This window comes from Oncorhynchus tshawytscha, unplaced genomic scaffold (genome assembly GCF_018296145.1).
Source record: "Oncorhynchus tshawytscha isolate Ot180627B unplaced genomic scaffold, Otsh_v2.0 Un_contig_1501_pilon_pilon, whole genome shotgun sequence".
NCBI lineage: Eukaryota > Metazoa > Chordata > Actinopteri > Salmoniformes > Salmonidae > Oncorhynchus > Oncorhynchus tshawytscha.
In genome coordinates, this window is record NW_024609703.1 from 181,840 (window position 1) to 201,850 (window position 20,011).

Below are 20,011 nucleotides of genomic sequence, written 5' to 3' on the forward strand. Positions count from 1 at the left end.
GATAAGACTTCCTGTCACAGCAGTATTGTGATGCTAATATAGATGTAATGAAACAGTCCCTCTGTTCTGAAAGGAAGCCTCGATGCCAGTCTGTTACTGCTTTTTGGGGTTTCAGTACTTTACTATTCATATTTCTGCCAACTTTTACTTTTAATTCACTATATTCCTAAATAAAATGTACATTTTATCTGACACCCAAAAGTACTTGTTACATTTTGACGGGAAAATGGTCTAATTCACACACTTATCAAGAGAACATCCCTGGTCATCCCTACTGCCTCTGATCTGGAGGACTCACTAAACAGAGAACAAATCAAATCAAATTTTATTTGTCACATACACATGTTTAGCAGATGTTAATGCGAGTGTAGCGAAATGCTTGTGCTTCTAGTTCCGACAATGCAGTAATAACCAACAAGTAATCTAACTAACAATTCCAAAAAAACTACTGTCTTATACACAGTGTAAGGGGATAAAGAATATGTACATAAGGATATATGAATGAGTGATGGTACAGAGCAGCATACGCAAGATACAGTAGATGATATCGAGTACAGTATATACATATGAGATGAGTATGTAAACCAAGTGGCATAGTTAAAGTGGCTAGTGATACATGTATTACATAAGGATGCAGTCGATGATATAGAGTACAGTATCTACGTATGCATATGAGATGAATAATGTAGGGTAAGTAACATTATATAAGGTAGCATTGTTTAAAGTGGCTAGTGATATATTTACATCATTTCCCATCAGTTCCCATTATTAAAGTGGCTGGAGTAGAGTCAGTGTCATTGACAGTGTGTTGGCAGTAGCCACTCAATGTTAGTGGTGGCTGTTTAACAGTCTGATGGCCTTGAGATAGAAGCTGTTTTTCAGTCTCTCGGTCCCAGCTTTGATGCACCTGTACTGACCTCGCCTTCTGGATGACAGCGGGGTGAACAGGCAGTGGCTCGGGTGGTTGATGTCCTTGATGATCTTTATGGCCTTCCTGTAGCATCGGGTGGTGTAGGTGTCCTGGAGGGCAGGTAGTTTGCCCCCGGTGATGCGTTGTGCAGACCTCACTACCCTCTGGAGAGCCTTACGGTTGAGGGCGGTGCAGTTGCCATACCAGGCGGTGATACAGCCCGCCAGGATGCTCTCGATTGTGCATCTGTAGAAGTTTGTGAGTGCTTTTGGTGACAAGCCGAATTTCTTCAGCCTCCTGAGGTTGAAGAGGCGCTGCTGCGCCTTCCTCACGATGCTGTCTGTGTGAGTGGACCAATTCAGTTTGTCTGTGATGTGTATGCCGAGGAACTTAAAACTTGCTACCCTCTCCACTACTGTTCCATCGATGTGGATGGGGGGGTGTTCCCTCTGCTGTTTCCTGAAGTCCACAATCATCTCCTTAGTTTTGTTGACGTTGAGTGTGAGGTTATTTTCCTGACACCACACTCCGAGGGCCCTCACCTCCTCCCTGTAGGCCGTCTCGTCGTTGTTGGTAATCAAGCCTACCACTGTTGTGTCGTCCGCAAACTTGATGATTGAGTTGGAGGCGTGCGTGGCCACGCAGTCGTGGGAGTACAGGAGAGGGCTCAGAACGCACCCTTTTGGGGCCCCAGTGTTGAGGATCAGCGGGCAGGAGATGTTGTTGCCTACCCTCACCACCTGGGGGCGGCCCGTCAGGAAGTCCAGAACCCAGTTGCACAGGGCGGGGTCGAGACCCAGGGTCTCGAGCTTGATGACGAGCTTGGAGGGTACTATGGTGTTGAATGCCGAGCTGTAGTCGATGAACAGCATTCTCACATAGGTATTCCTCTTGTCCAGATGGGTTAGGGCAGTGTGCAATGTGGTTGAGATTGCATCGTCTGTGGACCTATTTGGGCGGTAAGCAAATGGAGTGGGTCTAGGGTGTCAGGTAGGGTGGAGGTGATATGGTCCTTGACTAGTCTCTCAAAGCACTTCATGATGACGGATGTGAGTGCTACGGGCGGTAGTCGTTTAGCTCAGTTACCTTAGCTTTCTTGGGAACAGGAACAATGGTGGCCCTCTTGAAGCATGTGGGAACAGCAGACTGGTATACCGGCCAGCTGGATTGATTGAATATGTCCGTGGGTTTCTTCCTGTAGTCCGTGATTGACTGCCAGTGAAGGAGAGACCGCATGTTTTCGTTGCAGGCCGTGTTGCACTGTAGACCCTGCCACATGCCTCTTGTGTCTGAGCCGTTGAATTGAGATTCTACTTTGTCTCTGTACTGGCGCTTAGCTTGTTTGATAGCCTTGCGGAGGGAATAGCTGCACTGTTTGTATTCAGTCATGTTACCAGACACCTTGCCCTGATTAAAAGCAGTGGTTCGTGCCTTCAGTTTCACACGAATGCTGCCATCAATCCAAGGTTTCTGGTTAGGGAATGTTTTAATCGTTGCTATGGGAATGACATCTTCAACGCACGTTCTAATGAACTCGCACACCGAATCAGCGTATTCGTCAATGTTGTTGTCTGACGCAATACGAAACATCTCCCAGTCCACGTGATGGAAGCAGTCTTGGAGTGTGGAGTCAGCTTGGTCGGACCAGCGTTGGACAGACGTCAGCGTGGGAGCCTCTTGTTTTAGTTTCTGTCTGTAGGCAGGGATCAACAAAATGGAGTCGTGGTCAGCTTTTCCGAAAGGGGTGCGGGGCAGGGCCTTATATGCGTCGCGGAAGTTAGAGTAACAATGATCCAGGGTCTTTCCACCCCTGGTTGCGCAATCGATATGCTGATAAAATTTAGGGAGTCTTGTTTTCAGATTAGCCTTGTTAAAATCCCCAGCTACAATGAATGCAGCCTCCGGATAAATCGTTTCCAGTTTGCAGAGAGTTAAATAAAGTTCGTTCAGAGCCATCGATGTGTCTGCTTGGGGGATATATACGGCTGTGATTATAATCGAAGAGAATTCTCTTGGTAGATAATGCGGTCTACATTTGATTGTGAGGAATTCTAAATCAGGTGAACAGAAGGATTTGAGTTCCTGTATGTTTCTGTCATCACACCATGTCACGTTAGTCATAAGGCATACGCCCCCGCCCCTCTTCTTACCAGAAAGATGTTCGTTTCTGTCGGCGCGATGCGTGGAGAAACCCGCTGGCTGCACCGCTATCGGATAGCGTCTCTCCAGTTAGCCATGTTTCCGTGAAGCAGAGAACGTTACAGTCTCTGATGTCCCTCTGGAATGCTACCCTTGCTCGGATTTCATCAACCTTGTTGTCAAGAGACTGGACATTGGCAAGAAGAATGCTAGGGAGTGGTGCACGATGTGCCCGTCTCCGGAGTCTGACCAGAAGACCGCTTCGTTTCCCTCTTTTTCTGAGTCGTTTTTTTGGGTCGCTGCATGTAATCCGCTGCATGTAATCCACTCCGTTACACTGGTTGTAAGGCAGAACACAGGATCCGCATCGCGAAAAACATATTCTTGGTCGTACTGATGGTGAGTTGACGCTGATCTTATATTCAGTAGTTCTTCTCGGCTGTATGTAATGAAACCTAAGATGACCTGGGGTACTAGTGTAAGAAATAACATGTAAAAAAACAAAAAACTGCATAGTTTCCTAGGAACGCGAAGCGAGGCGGCCATCTCTGTCGGCGCCGGAAGTATTGAAGTGAACATCCCTGGTCATCCCTACTGTCTCTGATCTGGCAGACTCACTAAACAGAGAACATCCCTGGTCATCCCTACTGCCTCTGATCTGGAGGACTCACTAAACAGAGAACATGTCATCCCCTGGATCTGGAGGACTCACTAAACAGAGAACATCCCTGTCATCCCTCTGCCTCTGATCTGGAGGACTCACTAAACAGAGAACATCCCTGGTCATCCCTACTGCCTCTGATCTGGCAGACTCACTAAACAGAGAACATCCCTGGTCATCCCTACTGCCTCTGATCTGGAGGACTCACTAAACAGAGAACATCCCTGGTCATCCCTACTGTCTCTGATCTGGCAGACTCACTAAACAGAGAATATCCCTGGTCATCCCTACTGCCTCTGATCTGGAGGACTCACTAAACAGAGAACATGCCTGGTCATCCCTACTGCCTCTGATCTGGAGGACTCACTAAACAGAGAACATCCCTGGTCATCCCTACTGCCTCTGATCTGGAGGACTCACTAAACAGAGAACATCCCTGGTCATCCCTACTGCCTCTGATCTGGAGGACTCACTATCTGGAGGACTCACTAAACAGAGAACATCCCTGGTCATCCCTACTGCCTCTGATCTGGAGGACTCACTAAACAGAGAACATCCCTGGTCATCCCTACTGCCTCTGATCTGGAGGACTCACTGAACAGAGAACATCCCTGGTCATCCCTACTGACTCTGATCTGGATGACTCACTAAACAGAGAACATCCCTGGTCATCCCTACTGCCTCTGATCTGGAGGACTCACTAAACAGAGAACATCCCTGGTCATCCCTACTGCCTCTGATCTGGAGGACTCACTAAACACAAATGCCTTGTTTGTAAATTATGTCTGAGTGTTGGAGCCCCTGCTGTCCTTCAACAAAAAATGAGAACATTGTCCCATCTGGTTTGCTTAATATAAGGAATTTGAAGTTATTTTTTACCTATGATAGGTATATCTCACTGGTCACCATAGCAGCATAGGTCATCCCCAAAGCCAACACCTCATTTGGCCGCCTTTCCATCCAGTTCTCTGCTGCCAATGACAGGAACGAACTGCAAAAATCACTGAAGTTGGAGACTCGTATCTCCCTCACTAACTTTAAGCATCAGCTGTCAGATCAGCTCACAGATCACTGCAGCTGTACACAGCCCATCTGTAAATAGCCCATCCAACTACCTCATCCCCATATTGTTTTTATTTACTTTTCTGCTTTTTTGAACACTAGTATTTCTGCTTGCACATCATCATCTGCTCATCTGTCACTCCAGTGTTAATTTGCTAAATTGTAATTACTTCTCTACTATGGCCTATTTATTGCCTTACCGCCTCACGCCATTTGCACACACTGTATTTAAACTTTTTCTATTGTGTTATTGACTGTATGTTTGTTTATTCCATGTGTAACTCTGTGTTGTTGTCTGTGTCACACTGCTTTGCTTTATCTTGGCCAGGTCGCGGTGGTAAATGAGAACTTGTTCTCAACTGGCCTACCTGTTTTTTTATGATACTAAAGTACATTTTAGCAATTCCACTTACTTTTGATACTTAAGTATATATAAAACCAAATACTTTTAGACCTTTACTCAAGGAGTATTTTACTGGGTGACTAACTTTTACTATAAAGGTATCTTTACAATTGAGAACTTTTTCCACCACTGATGAAATTGTCATGTTTGTCCAATGAGAAGTGGAGTTGGTAATAACAGACACAGATCTGGGACCAGGCTAGCCAAAGGATAAACACTTCACATTAAGTTGCCCTTTTGTCAAACTAGAACTCTAGCTGTTTGTTTATCAGAAGACGGATAAGGTTCATGAAACAATGGTTCCATTTTAATGGAAGGCCTGAAGTGTTTGACATTTCTATATTGATACATGGCAAATATTTAAGAAGCTTCTGGGCTGTGACAAAGGTAGCATGAATGTTGAGATTACACACAAAGGAGATCTAGCACAATGTAACACTAACAACAGCAGTATGAATGTTGAGATTACACACAAAGGAGATCTAGCACAATGTAACACTAACAACAGCAGTATGAATGTTGAGATTACACAGCACAATGTAACACTAACAACAGCACAAAGGAGATCTAGCACAATGTAACACTAACAACAGCAGTATGAATGCTCCTGCACTGTATAATTCATTGTGTTCTCAGTGTATATAGGAATACTGGTGAAATGGAACGAAGACCCTTATTTCAGGCTAACCCCAAATGACACTCTATTCACTATGTAGTGCACTATGGGCTCTGGTCAAAAGTAGTGCACTATACAGGGAATAGGGTTCCATTTGGGAGCAGTCTAGGTGTTCCACTGTCCACAAGGACACAGCAGATTACTCAGGGCTGGGGCCAGGCCCAGCCATGTAGACACAGAAGGTGTGTCACTTCATGTCAGCCAGTTGTTATCATAAACTTGATCTAGATTCAAATGTTCTTGGACTCAATACTTGGGAATGGATTGTGTATTTATATGTATTTAAGCATTTCAAATATGAGGAATCTCATTATTTTATTTATAAAAAAAGTGGAAGTGTTTTTTTGGACATAAAACAGTATATTGTTTCTATGATGGAAGCTCTAGTCTCTGCTCAGTGTTTTCTGATTGGATGAATTGAGTTGTTTTATATTTGTTAGAGTTAAAACAGAAGATGTTCTTCTGATTTAAAAACAGTCGGCCTATCCTGTTTCTCTGATCCGTAGAAGCTCTTTGTGGCAGGATCTAGCTCTGCTCTAGTCTCTGGTGTTGAGATGTCATCATGTCAGTGCATGTCAACATTCATCATCTGGGATTGCTGCCAATCACATAAATCCTCCTCAGTTTAATTCTCAGTACATTTCCATATGAATGTTGCTGCTGACTGCTTGACTAATAGTCCTTAGGCTATTCATAACACATTAACACACTCATAACACACTGACACATTCATAACACATTAACACATTCACCTATTCATAACACAGTACCACATTCATAACACACTCATAACACATTAACATATTCATAACACATTAACACATTCACATATTCATAACACATTAACACATTCATAACACATTAACACATTCATAACACACTCATAACACATTAACACATTAACACATTCATAACACATTAACACATTCATAACACACTCATAACACATTACCACATTCATAACACATTAACACATTCATAACACATTACCACATTCACAACACATTCACACATTCATAACACATTCACATATTTATAACACATTCACACATTCATAACACATTACCACATTCACAACACATTCACACATTCATAACACATTCACATATTTATAACACATTCACACATTCATAACACATTCACATATTTATAACACATTAACACATTCATAACACATTACCACATTCACAACACATTCACACATTCATAACACATTCACATATTTATAACACATTCACACATTCATAACATATTAACACATTCATAGTATATTTATTAACACATTCATAACACATTCACACATTCATAACACATTAACACATTCATAACACATTAACACATTCATCACACATTAACACATTCATCACACATTCACACATTCACATATTCATAACACATTAACACATTCATAACACATTAACACATTCATAACACATTAACCATCATTAACATTAACATCACAGATCCCCTTATTGTATGGGACACTTTTAAATGTGCCTTTAGAGGCCATGCAATTAAATCCTGTATAGTTACCATTGGTGTAAAGTAGTAAATAATGGCTGCTTCTCAGAAAGTTTTAAACTGTCAAGTGGAGTTAAACAAGGTTGTCCACTATCAGCATATCTATTTATTATGGCCATCGCAATGTTATCTATTAAAATTAGATCCAAAAAATAATATCAAGGGATTAGAAAATCAGGGCTGAAAAACAAAGGTGCCACTGTACTCTGATGATTCATGTTTTCTTTTAAATCCACAGCATCATAGAGGATCTAGATACTTTTTCTAACCTCTCTGGATTAAAACCAAAATATTACGTTTTGGATCACAAAAAATACAACTTTAACATTACTGTGTAGTTTACCAATACAATGGTCTGATGGTGATGTGGATATACCCGCTATACATATCCTGAAATAAATAAATGATCTGACTCCAATACATTTTAATAGAAAGTTAGCTAACATCAATATGATCTGGCTACCATGGAAAGGTAAATACCTGTCTATTTGTGGAAAAATGTGTCATATCCCAGTTTACCCTAATTAACTCTTTAGTCATATCCCAGTTTACCTATTTGCTTATGGTCTTGCCTACATGTGACGTAGAAGTCCGTCACTGGCCGCGGGCAGCATTTGGTTCTTTAACGCACACACATATTCATCACTCCTCCCTGCGCCATTATACCATAAGTTAACAATGTGGGTCGACACACAATTTAACTTCTGTCTTGGTGCATGCATTTCACACTTGTCAATGTTCATATTTGAGAGATACAATAATTATTATACTTATCAATGTTGTGGATGAGCGCATTGTTTGTTTGTTCTGTTCCTCTCTCTCCATCTCTGTAGCTTCTGGGTATGCTGGAAAAGGACCCGAGCTAAGGGAATTGGGTTGGCTTTATAGTGCCTGTCCCAAATGGCTCATTAATGCATATGGGCATATTGAAAGACATTGTCAGTAATGATGTAATGTTGTAAATGTTATGTTGTGATATTGTTTAAAACCGTGTTGCAATGTATATCCTTTAGTATGTTTAGTTCATGGAAAATGTAGGTTTGTATTGTTAATTGATTAATTAATTAGGGTTAATTGTTCTGAGGGGAGGGGCTAGCCCTACAAAAGGAGCCTCTCTCCAGTCTCTAAGGGGATTTTTTGGATTGAGCTGTGGATGGGGCAGCATTGTTGTTAAGCTGTCCCATAAGGTAGACGTTGATGGCAGTACTGTTATTTTCTGTTCCGGAATCACTTGTAAATAAACACCTTTGCACAGAATAACTTTTGCGGTTCCGCCATCTTTTTATTTTTATAGAGGTTAGGTTATCCAGTTTAGCCATCTGGCCTACTCTACGTGACACTACACCTAGCGAACAGTTTTTTTAAAATCAATTTTATTTGGAACATCAAGCCAGACAAAATTTAACAGGCCTATTTATATAATGAATATGAATTCGAAGGGCAGAAATGGTTAAATATTAAAGCACTAAAAGCTTCAGTCATACAGAAGTTATACTTAAATCCAAGCTGGTTCTCTAGAAAATCAGAAAGAATGTCTCACCCTTTGTTCAAGAATGGCCTTTTTCCCTTTTTTCAGATTACAACCTCTCACTTTCAGTTATTTAAAAAGAAATCATCTCCCAAATGTCGCTATTGTTAAAACAAGCCATTGAAAGTTGGTTGCAATTTCAATTTATTCAGAAAAGTCAACAAATAATACTAATACTCAAATATACTAATTGATTAAAAAGTTATCTTCATAAATTATATCATTAGGACTAGTGGAGTTCTCTCTCATCTACTCTACCCAAAATTACAACCAACTAATTGCAGCATTATTGCAAAAAATGGAAGCGGAAAGTGGAAGGGGGAAAATGTAATGAACTTGTCTGTCGACCCTGTATTAAAGACCAACATTGGTTAAAGGAAATTGTGATAAATCAAAAAGTTTAATTTAAGGACCGCCGTGCCATATGTAGCCTTTTATTGAACTAACCAGTTAAATTCTTATTCACAGTGACGGCCTACCGGGGAACAGTGGGTTTACTGTCTTGTTCAGGGGCAGAACAATGCCCTGACCACCAGGCTACCTGATAGCCCCATATAGATTGTAACATAGTTGGGAGGAGATTTTTGACGTATTTGACGTTTTTGACGGATTCCATGGCTCATGGTTTATGAACTGATACGCAAAACGATGCCTGATTCAAAACTTTGAATTTTGCCATTTGAAAATTCTTGCAACCAATAGAATGTTATTTATATGGGGGATACCACCTTCCCAGCTCTGCAAATTTTTCTGCGAAGAGACAGAATCATTAGATCATTTGTTTTGGTAGTGTCCATATGTACAATTGAAGTCGGAAGTTTACATACACCTTAGCCAACTACAATTAAACTCAGTTTTTCACCATTCCTGACATTTAATCTAGTAAAAACTCCCTGTTTTAGGTAAGTTAGGATCGCCAGTTTATTTTAAGAATGTGAAATGTCAGAATAATAGTTGAGAGAATTATTTATTTCAGCATTTATTTCTTTCATCACATTCCCAGTGGGTCAGAAGTTTACATACACTCAATTAGTATTTGGTAGCATTGCCTTGAAACTTGGGTCAAACATTTCGTGTAGCCTTCCACAAGCTTCCGACAATAAGTTGGGTGAATTGTGGCCGATTCCTCCTGACAGAGCTGGTGTAACTGAGTCAGGTTTGTAGGCCTCCTTGCTCGCACACACTTTTTCAGTTCTGCCCATACATTTTCCATAGGATTGAGGTCAGGGCTTTGTGATGGCCACTCCAATACCTTGACTTTGTTGTCCTTAAGCCATTTTGCCACAACTTTGAAAGTATGCTTGGGGTCATTGTCCATATGGAAGACCCATTTGCAACCAAGCTTTAACTTCCTGACTGATGTTGATTCAATATATCCACATAATTTTCCTACCTCATGATGCCATCTATTTTGTGAAGTGCACCAGTCCCTCCTGCAGCAAAGCATGATGCTGCCAGCCCCGTGCTTCACGGTTGGGATGGTGTGCTTCGGCTTGCAAGCCTCCCCCTTTTTCCTCCAAACATAACGATGGTCATTATGGCCAAGCAGTTCTATTTTTGTTTCATCAGACCAGAGGACATTTCTCTAAAAAGTACCATCTTTGTCCCCATGTGCAGTTGCAAACTGTAGTCTGGCATTTTATGGCGGTTTTGTAGCAGCGGCTTCTTCCTTGCTGAGTGGCTTTTTAGGTTATATCGATATAGGACTCGTTTTACTGTGGATATAGATACTTTTGCGTGGTCTCATGGTGTTTATACTTGCGTACTATTGCATGTACATTTGAATGTGGTACCTTCAGACCAGACAAACCAGACTTGTGGAGGTCTACAATTTTTTTCTGAGGTCTTGGCTGATTTCTTTTGATTTTTCCATGATGTCAAGCAAAGAGGCACTGAGTTTGAAGGTCGGCCTTGAAATACATCCACAGGTACACCTCCAATTGACTCAAATGATGTCAATTAGCCTATCAGAAGCTTCTAAAGCCATGACATCATTTTCTAGAATTTTCCTGGCTGTTTAAAGGCACTGCCAACTTAGTGTATGTAAACTTCTGACCCACTGGAATTGTGATATAAGTGAAATAATCTGCCTGTAAACAATAGTTGGAAAAATGACTTGTGTCATGTACAAAGTGGATGTCCTAACCGACTTGCCAAAACTATAGTTTGTTAACAAGAAATGTGTGGCGTGGTTGAAAAAGTAGTTTAATGACTCCAACCTAAGTGTATGTAAACTTCCGACTTTAACTGTAGCTTGTATTTGATCACAGGTCACAGGTCCAAATAGCACTACTGGGCAATCTGAAAAGTCAAATAATAATATCGATCAATAATATAATGATACTTTTAGCAACAATGTTTATTTTTAATTTAAAATCTGTAGAAACAATGAGTTTAGCAGTATACAGCAGTGATATCAGGCTAGATGTTAGCAGTATATAGCAGTGATATCAGGCTAGATGTTAGCAGTTTAAAGCAGTGATATCAGGCTAGATGTTAGCAGGTTAGCAGCATACAGCAGTGATATCAGGCTAGATGTTAGCAGCATACAGCAGTGATATCAGGCTAGATGTTAGCAGCATACAGCAGTGATATCAGGCTAGATGTTAGCAGGTTAGCAGCATACAGCAGTGATATCAGGCTAGATGTTAGCAGGTTAGCAGCATACAGCAGTGATATCAGGCTAGATGTTAGCAGGTTAGCAGCATACAGCAGTGATATCAGGCTAGATGTTAGCAGTATACAGCAGTGATATCAGGCTAGATGTTAGCAGTATATAGCAGTGATATCAGACTAGATGTTAGCAGGTTAGCAGGATACAGCAGTGATATCAGGCTAGATGTTAGCAGCATACAGCAGTGATATCAGGCTAGATGTTAGCAGGTTAGCAGCATACAGCAGTGATATCAGGCTAGATGTTAGCAGCATACAGCAGTGATATCAGGCTAGATGTTAGCAGGTTAGCAGGATACAGCAGTGATATCAGGCTAGATGTTAGCAGTATACAGCAGTGATATCAGGCTAGATGTTAGCAGTATATAGCAGTGATATCAGGCTAGATGTTAGCAGTATATAGCAGTGATATCAGACTAGATGTTAGCAGGTTAGCAGGATACAGCAGTGATATCAGGCTAGATGTTAGCAGTATACAGCAGTGATATCAGGCTAGATGTTAGCAGGTTAGCAGGATACAGCAGTGATATCAGGCTAGAGGTAGAGGTTAGCACCATACTAAGTTGAGCTCTTATCAACTGATTAATCTATTGTACTTTGTCTTTCTAGTTTGACTACTGTAATAGGGAACTATTGGGACTGCTCTCAGTGGTGGGATGATGACACACATACAGTTTACATGTGAAAGGATGGAAGAATATCCAGGGGCCAGATTGCTGTGATGTCACATGAACAACAGCCAATACAATCTATTAGGTTTAGTCTGCTGAACACCCTCATCTCATGGTGAATGCAGTCATAGAACTAGATCTAATGTAAAACATGACCTTGTATTTGATCTAATAATCAACTTCTTCTCTGCTCCTCAGTCTTAGTCGGTAGATAGTTTTTGTAGTTAGCTACTAACCAGTGAAAATGTGATTGTAGTAATGATGACCAACATACAGTTTTGGTTTCAGTCTAATTGTGTCTTCCTGTCTCTCTATTTCACAGCTTTCAGTGATGGATGTTAAACCCTAGATAGACTTCAGAGCACTATCAACACCCTCTCCTCTTCCTGCTCATCACCATGGACTCCCCTTCTAAGAAGTCCGGTGTGTTGTCCCACCTGCGGCATCGCGCCCAGCCCCTCCTCTCTACCCTCCGACGGGGCAGGAAGAACCCCAGTAAGACTGAGGTGTGTCCAGAACATGTCTTAAACCACAGGATGAGTTCCTCTGTCCCAGACATCACCCCCACCTCCTCCCTGGCCCAGCAGGACTACCAGACCTACAGCAGCCCCAACACTCCCACCATTAAGACTGTTGGAGACAGAAGGCAGGGAGGAGGTGCTAGCTCTCACACCGTTAACACGGCTGGGAGTGCTGGGAGCGACGCTGCTCTAAACCGACTGAGTGTCCCGGTGGACCAGGCTGACTGGACGTCCCAGGAGTCGGTATGTAGTGAACCCAGTGCTGCTCCTTATGAGGAGGAGGACCTGTCAGAGGAGAGCCATGCGCTGAGAGCTGCTTCTGCTGGGGGGGGGTCAGGGACAGAGGACTTGGAGCTGCAGGACCACACGGGACACTGTAGTGAACACACTACCACTCCCATTGGCCTGCACAGCAGAGAGATCCCCTCAGTGGAGATATCAGAGGACATGACTGAGGTAAACAGAGTTTTACAGCTTACTATGGTGCATTATGGCTGGTGTTACTATGGTCTGATTTAATTCATTTGATTTGATATTTTCTCCTCGTGACCATTTCTTGATCTTAGTCAGACTTGATTGCACATGGTTTTACTATACTATTAAATGGAGTCAGGTTTATTAAATGGAGTCAGGTTTATTAAATGGAGTCAGATAGTCAGGTTTATTAAATGGAGTAAGGTTTATTAAATGGAGTCAGGTTTATTAAATGGAGTCAGATAGTCGGGTTTATTAAATGGAGTCAGGTTTATTAAATGGAGTCAGGTTTATTAAATGGAGTCAGGTTTATTAAATGGAGTCAGGTTTATTAAATGGAGTCAGATAGTCAGGTTTATTAAATGGAGTCAGATAGTCAGGTTTATTAAATGGAGTCAGATAGTCAGGACACAGACAGACTGGTACCCAGGTTACATGGTTCTGGTGTTGTGAAAGACACAAGGACACAGACAGACTGGTACCCAGGTTACATGGTTCTGGTGTTCTGAAAGACACAAGGACACAGACAGACTGGTACCCAGGTTACATCGTTCTGGTGTTCTGAAAGACACAAGGACAAAGACAGACTGGTACCCAGGTTACATGGTTCTGGTGTTGTGAAAGGACACAGACAGACTGGTACCCAGGTTACATGGTTCTGGTGTTGTGAAAGACACAAGGACACAGACAGACTGGTACCCAGGTTACATGGTTCTGGTGTTGTGAAAGACACAAGGACACAGACAGACTGGTACCCAGGTTACATGGTTCTGGTGTTCTGAAAGACACAAGGACACAGACAGACTGGTACCCAGGTTACATGGTTCTGGTGTTCTGAAAGACACAAGGACACAGACAGACTGGTACCCAGGTTACATGGTTCTGGTGTTGTGAAAGACACAAGGACACAGACAGACTGGTACCCAGGTTACATGGTTCTGGTGTTGTGAAAGACACAAGGACACAGACAGACTGGTACCCAGGTTACATGGTTCTGGTGTTCTGAAAGACACAAGGACACAGACTGGTACCCAGGTTACATGGTTCTGGTGTTGTGAAAGACACAGACAGACTGGTACCCAGGTTACATGGTTCTGGTGTTGTGAAAGACACAAGGACACAGACAGACTGGTACCCAGGTTACATGGTTCTGGTGTTCTGAAAGACACAAGGACACAGACAGACTGGTACCCAGGTTACATGGTTCTGGTGTTCTGAAAGACACAAGGACACAGACAGACTGGTACCCAGGTTACATGGTTCTGGTGTTCTGAAAGACACAAGGACACAGACAGACTGGTACCCAGGTTACATGGTTCTGGTGTTCTGAAAGACACAAGGACACAGACTGGTACCCAGGTTACATGGTTCTGGTGTTGTGAAAGACACAAGGACACAGACAGACTGGTACCCAGGTTACATGGTTCTGGTGTTCTGAAAGACACAAGGACACAGACAGACTGGTACCCAGGTTACATGGTTCTGGTGTTCTGAAAGACACAAGGACACAGACTGGTACCCAGGTTACATGGTTCTGGTGTTGTGAAAGGACACAGACAGACTGGTACCCAGGTTACATGGTTCTGGTGTTGTGAAAGACACAAGGACACAGACAGACTGGTACCCAGGTTACATGGTTCTGGTGTTCTGAAAGACACAAGGACACAGACAGACTGGTACCCAGGTTACATGGTTCTGGTGTTCTGAAAGACACAAGGACACAGACAGACTGGTACCCAGGTTACATGGTTCTGGTGTTCTGAAAGACACAAGGACACAGACAGACTGGTACCCAGGTTACATGGTTCTGGTGTTCTGAAAGACACAAGGACACAGACAGGTCTGTATAAAGTCATGAGGAAAAATGACATGGTCAAAATGACTGTTAGACTCAAGGTGATGACGTCCATTTAGGAGCCTTGAGTTTAAAAAGCTAAACCACTGATGACCTCTGGGTGGGACCGAGCTATAAACAAACAATCCAAATCTATCCCAGCCCAGTAAAGATCTTCAAGGTTATCTTACACACACAACCTGATGTTTGTTTGGTTAAACCAGTGTTCAACAACACTAACCCAATATTTAAAGCAATAAATCATTAGTTAGTTCTGTACTGGGTGTGTTACAGTATGGTTAGAAACTACATCTGATGTATATTGAACACTGTAGTAGTAGTAGTAATCTGATGTGTATGGAACACTATGGAACACTATAGTAGTAGTAGTAGTAGTAGTAGTAGTAGTAGTAGTAGTAGTAGTAATCTGATGTGTATGGAACACTATAGTTGTTGTAGTAGTAGTAGTGGTAGTAGTAGTAATCTGATGTGTATGGAACACTATAGTTGTAGTAGTAATCTGATGTGTATGGAACACTGTAGTTGTTGTAGTAATCTGATGTGTATGGAACACTGTAGTAGTAGTAGTAATCTGATGTGTATGGAACACTGTAGTTGTTGTAGTAGTAGTAGTAGTTGTAGTAGTAATCCGATGTGTATGGAACACTGTAGTAGTAGTAGTAGTAGTAGTAGTAGTAATCTGATGTGTATGGAACACTATAGTAGTAGTAGTAGTAGTAGTGGTAGTAGTAGTAGTAGTAGTAATCTGATGTGTATGGAACACTATAGTTGTAGTGGTAGTAGTAGTAGTAATCTGATGTGTATGGAACACTATAGTTGTAGTAGTAGTAGTAGTAATCTGATGTGTATGGAACACTATAGTAGTAGTAGTAGTGGTAGTAGTAGTAGTAGTAGTAGTAATCTGATGTGTATGGAACACTATAGTTGTAGTGGTAGTAGTAGTAGTAATCTGATGTGTATGGAACACTATAGTAGTAGTAGTGGTAGTAGTAGTAGTAGTAGTAATCTGATGTGTATGGAACACTATAGTAGTAGTAGTAATCTCATGTGTATGGAACACTATAGTTGTAGTAGTAGTAGTAGTAATCTGATGTGTATGGAACACTATAGTTGTTGTAGTAGTAATAGTAGTAGTAGTAGTAGTAGTAGTAATCTGATGTGTATGGAACACTATAGTAGTTGTAGTAGTAGTAGTAGTAGTAGTAGTAGTAGTAGTAATCTGATGTGTATGGAACACTGTAGTTGTAGTAGTAGTAGTAGTAGTAGTAGTAATCTGATGTGTATGGAACACTATAGTTGTAGTAGTAGTAGTAGTAGTTGTAGTAGTAATCCGATGTGTATGGAACACTGTAGTAGTAGTAGTAGTAGTAGCAGTAATCTGATGTGTATGGAACACTACAGTTGTAGTAGTAGTAGTAGTAGTAGTAATCTGATGTGTATGGAACACTATAGTAGTAGTAGTAGTAGTAGTAGTGGTAGTAGTAGTAGTAGTAGTAATCTGATGTGTATGGAACACTATAGCTGTAGTAGTAGTAGTAATCTGATGTGTATGGAACACTATAGTAGTAGTAGTGGTAGTAGTAGTAGTAGTAGTAATCTGATGTGTATGGAACACTATAGTAGTAGTAGTAATCTCATGTGTATGGAACACTATAGTTGTAGTAGTAGTAGTAGTAATCTGATGTATATGGAACACTACAGTTGTAGTAGTAGTAGTAGTAGTAGTAATCTGATGTGTATGGAACACTACAGTTGTAGTAGTAGTAGTAGTAGTAGTAGTAGTAGTAGTAGTAATCTGATGTGTATGGAACACTACAGTTGTAGTAGTAGTAGTGGTAGTAGTAGTAATCTGATGTGTATGGAACACTATAGTAGTAGTAGTAGTAATCTGATGTGTATGGAACACTATAGTTGTAGTAGTAATCTGATGTGTATGGAACACTATAGTTAGTAGTAGTAGTAGTCTGATGTGTATGGAACACTATAGTAGTAGTAGTAGTAATCTATAGTAGTAGTGGTAGTAATGTAGTAGTGTATGGAACACTATAGTATTAGTAGTGGTAGTAGTAGTAATCTGATGTGTATGGAACACTATAGTTGTAGTGGTAGTAGTAGTAGTAGTAGTAGTAATCTGATGTATATGGAGCACTACAGTTGTAGTAGTAGTAGTAGTAGTAGTAGTAGTAGTAGTAGTAGTAGTAGTAGTAGTAATCTGATGTATATGGAACACTACAGTTGTAGTGGTGGTAGTAGTAGTAGTAATCTGATGTGTATGGAACACTACAGTTGTAGTAGTAGTAGTAGTAATCTGATGTGTATGGAACACTATAGTTGTAGTAGTAATCTGATGTGTATGGAACACTATAGTAGTAGTTGTAGTAGTAATCTGATGTGTATGGAACTCTTTAGTAGTAGTAGTAGTAATCTGATGTGTATGGAACTCTTTAGTAGTAGTAGTAGTAAGCTGATGTGTATGGAACACTATAGTTGTAGTAGTAATCTGATGTGTATGGAACACTATAGTAGTAGTAATCTGATGTGTATGGAACTCTTTAGTAGTAGTAGTAGTAATCTGATGTGTATGGAACACTATAGTAGTAGTAATCTGATGTGTATGGGACTCTATAGTAGTAGTAGTAGTAGTAATCTGATGTATATGGAACACTACAGTTGTAGTAGTAGTAGTAGTAGTAGTAATCTGATGTATATGGAACACTACAGTTGTAGTGGTGGTAGTAGTAGTAGTAGTAGTAGTAGTAGTAGTAGTAGTAATCTGATGTGTATGGAACACTACAGTTGTAGTAGTAGTAATCTGATGTGTATGGAACACTACAGTTGTAGTAGTAATCTGATGTGTATGGAACACTATAGTAGTAGTTGTAGTAGTAATCTGATGTGTATGGAACTCTTTAGTAGTAGTAGTAGTAAGCTGATGTGTATGGAACACTATAGTTGTAGTAGTAATCTGATGTGTATGGAACACTATAGTAGTAGTAATCTGATGTGTATGGAACTCTTTAGTAGTAGTAGTAGTAAGCTGATGTGTATGGAACACTATAGTTGTAGTAGTAATCTGATGTGTATGGAACACTATAGTAGTAGTAATCTGATGTGTATGGGACTCTATAGTAGTAGTTGTAGTAGTAATCTGATGTGTATGGAACACTATAGTAGTAGTTGTAGTAGTAGTGGTAATCTGATGTGTATGGAACTCTATAGTAGTAGTAGTAGTAGTAGTAGTAATCTGATGTGTATGGAATTTATGTGTATTAACATCACATTACATAATTTCACAAATAGTTTCATCTTTACTCATTCATTTTATATAAGAATTAGATGCAAACACCATAATTGAGAGATGTACACATTCAGAGATTTAGTTATGTGTGTTTCCTGTCCTCCACGAGGTCACCAAATGACCAGTGACCAGTGTCCACAGACCATTCCCACACTCTCAAAGATGAACATATTGTTTAAAACTCCCATTTTGGGGGATTTAGGAGTATGGCCCATTGAAATCCCTTGTTCTCTCTGGTCTCTCTCTCTCTGCATGACCAGGGGGAGAGAGTCTCCACCAGGAATTTATGGCCTGAGATAACAGAACCTGGGTGTAGGAGAGGAGAGAGGGGGAAGCCATGATATACACCCAGAAAGGGCCACGTCATGACATCAGCTACATAGAGAGAAGTCAAATTGTTCAAGTCATTAATCTCAGTTGTGTGGCTTATCATTCTTTGTCTCCCGCAGCAGAGGAATGTTTCATAACTACATGGAGAGTATTATACAGGACAGGAATTACAATAGACTGGCTGACAGGCACTGGCTATAGTTTACAGGTTTAGGATCGTCATTTGATCACTCTTTTGTTGCTGAACATTTTCCTGCTTGGCAGGAGATGCAGATGAGCTTGATGATCTACATAAATGAACTGAAACCCCATACTAACACACAGTTATATTAACAGCATTGCCCTTTTCATCTAGCCTACTTCCAGCCAGCTAATAGCCTAACCACCGATCAAGCAACATTATCGACTAAACTTTCAAATCCTGTTGCTGCAGGATTATGTTTCTGTTACAATATAGGTCAAATTACGATCCTACGTCTGTATAGATGTACTTCCAACATGTTACATGGACTTGATCTGGAAATCTTACTATCATTGTTTCACTCAGGCTTTGTTTCTGCTGACATCATGGTATAACAGGATAATACTGTATCTTGTGGGTTATGACTGTTTGTTAATGGAATGAACATGTGTCTAACCCTTTCTCTCAGGCTTAGTTTCTGCTGACATCAGGATAATACTGTATCTTGTGGGTTGTGACTGTTTGTTAATGGAATGAACGTGTGTCTGTCTCAACAGCAGAACGGTGACAGCCATGACCTTGAGGCCCAAACATCACGAGACACGGAGAACAACAGTGTAAGTTCTAAATCAAGGGCACACTGTACCACAGCAGTCTAATGCCTGGTCCCTAATGGACACTGTACCACATCAGTCTAATGCCTGGTCCCTAATGGACACTGTACCACAGCAGTCTAATGCCTGGTCCTTAATGGACACTGTACCACAGCAGTCTAATGCCTGGTCCTTAATGGACACTGTACCACATCAGTCTAATGCCTGGTCCCTAATGGACACTGTACCACAGCAGTCTAATGCCTGGTCCCTAATGGACACTGTACCACAGCAGTCTAATGCCTGGTCCTTAATGGACACTGTACCACAGCAGTCTACAGCCTGGTCCTTAATGGACACTGTACCACAGCAGTCTAATGCCTGGTCCCTAATGGACACTGTACCACATCAGTCTAATGCCTGGTCCCTAATGGACACTGTACCACATCAGTCTAATGCCTGGTCCCCAATGGACACTGTACCACAGCAGTCTAATGCCTGGTCCCTAATGGACA

At 41.2% G+C, this 20,011-nt stretch overlaps 1 protein-coding gene across 4 annotated transcripts in view; it reads left to right on the forward strand.

Moving 5' to 3' along the window:
- Nucleotides 1–20,011, forward strand: part of mctp2b (multiple C2 domains, transmembrane 2b) — a 91,936-nt gene that overhangs the window by 16,429 nt on the left and 55,496 nt on the right. For 3 of the 4 annotated variants that reach the window (XM_042317103.1, XM_042317102.1, XM_042317105.1), the window contains 2 exons: nt 12,567–13,221; nt 19,461–19,520. In XM_042317103.1, coding sequence (XP_042173037.1) covers nt 12,643–13,221; nt 19,461–19,520 — 639 coding nt within the window. In that variant the 5' untranslated portion in view covers nt 12,567–12,642. The remainder of the gene's footprint in view (nt 1–12,566; nt 13,222–19,460; nt 19,521–20,011) is intronic. The other variant, XM_042317104.1, reaches the window with a different exon arrangement.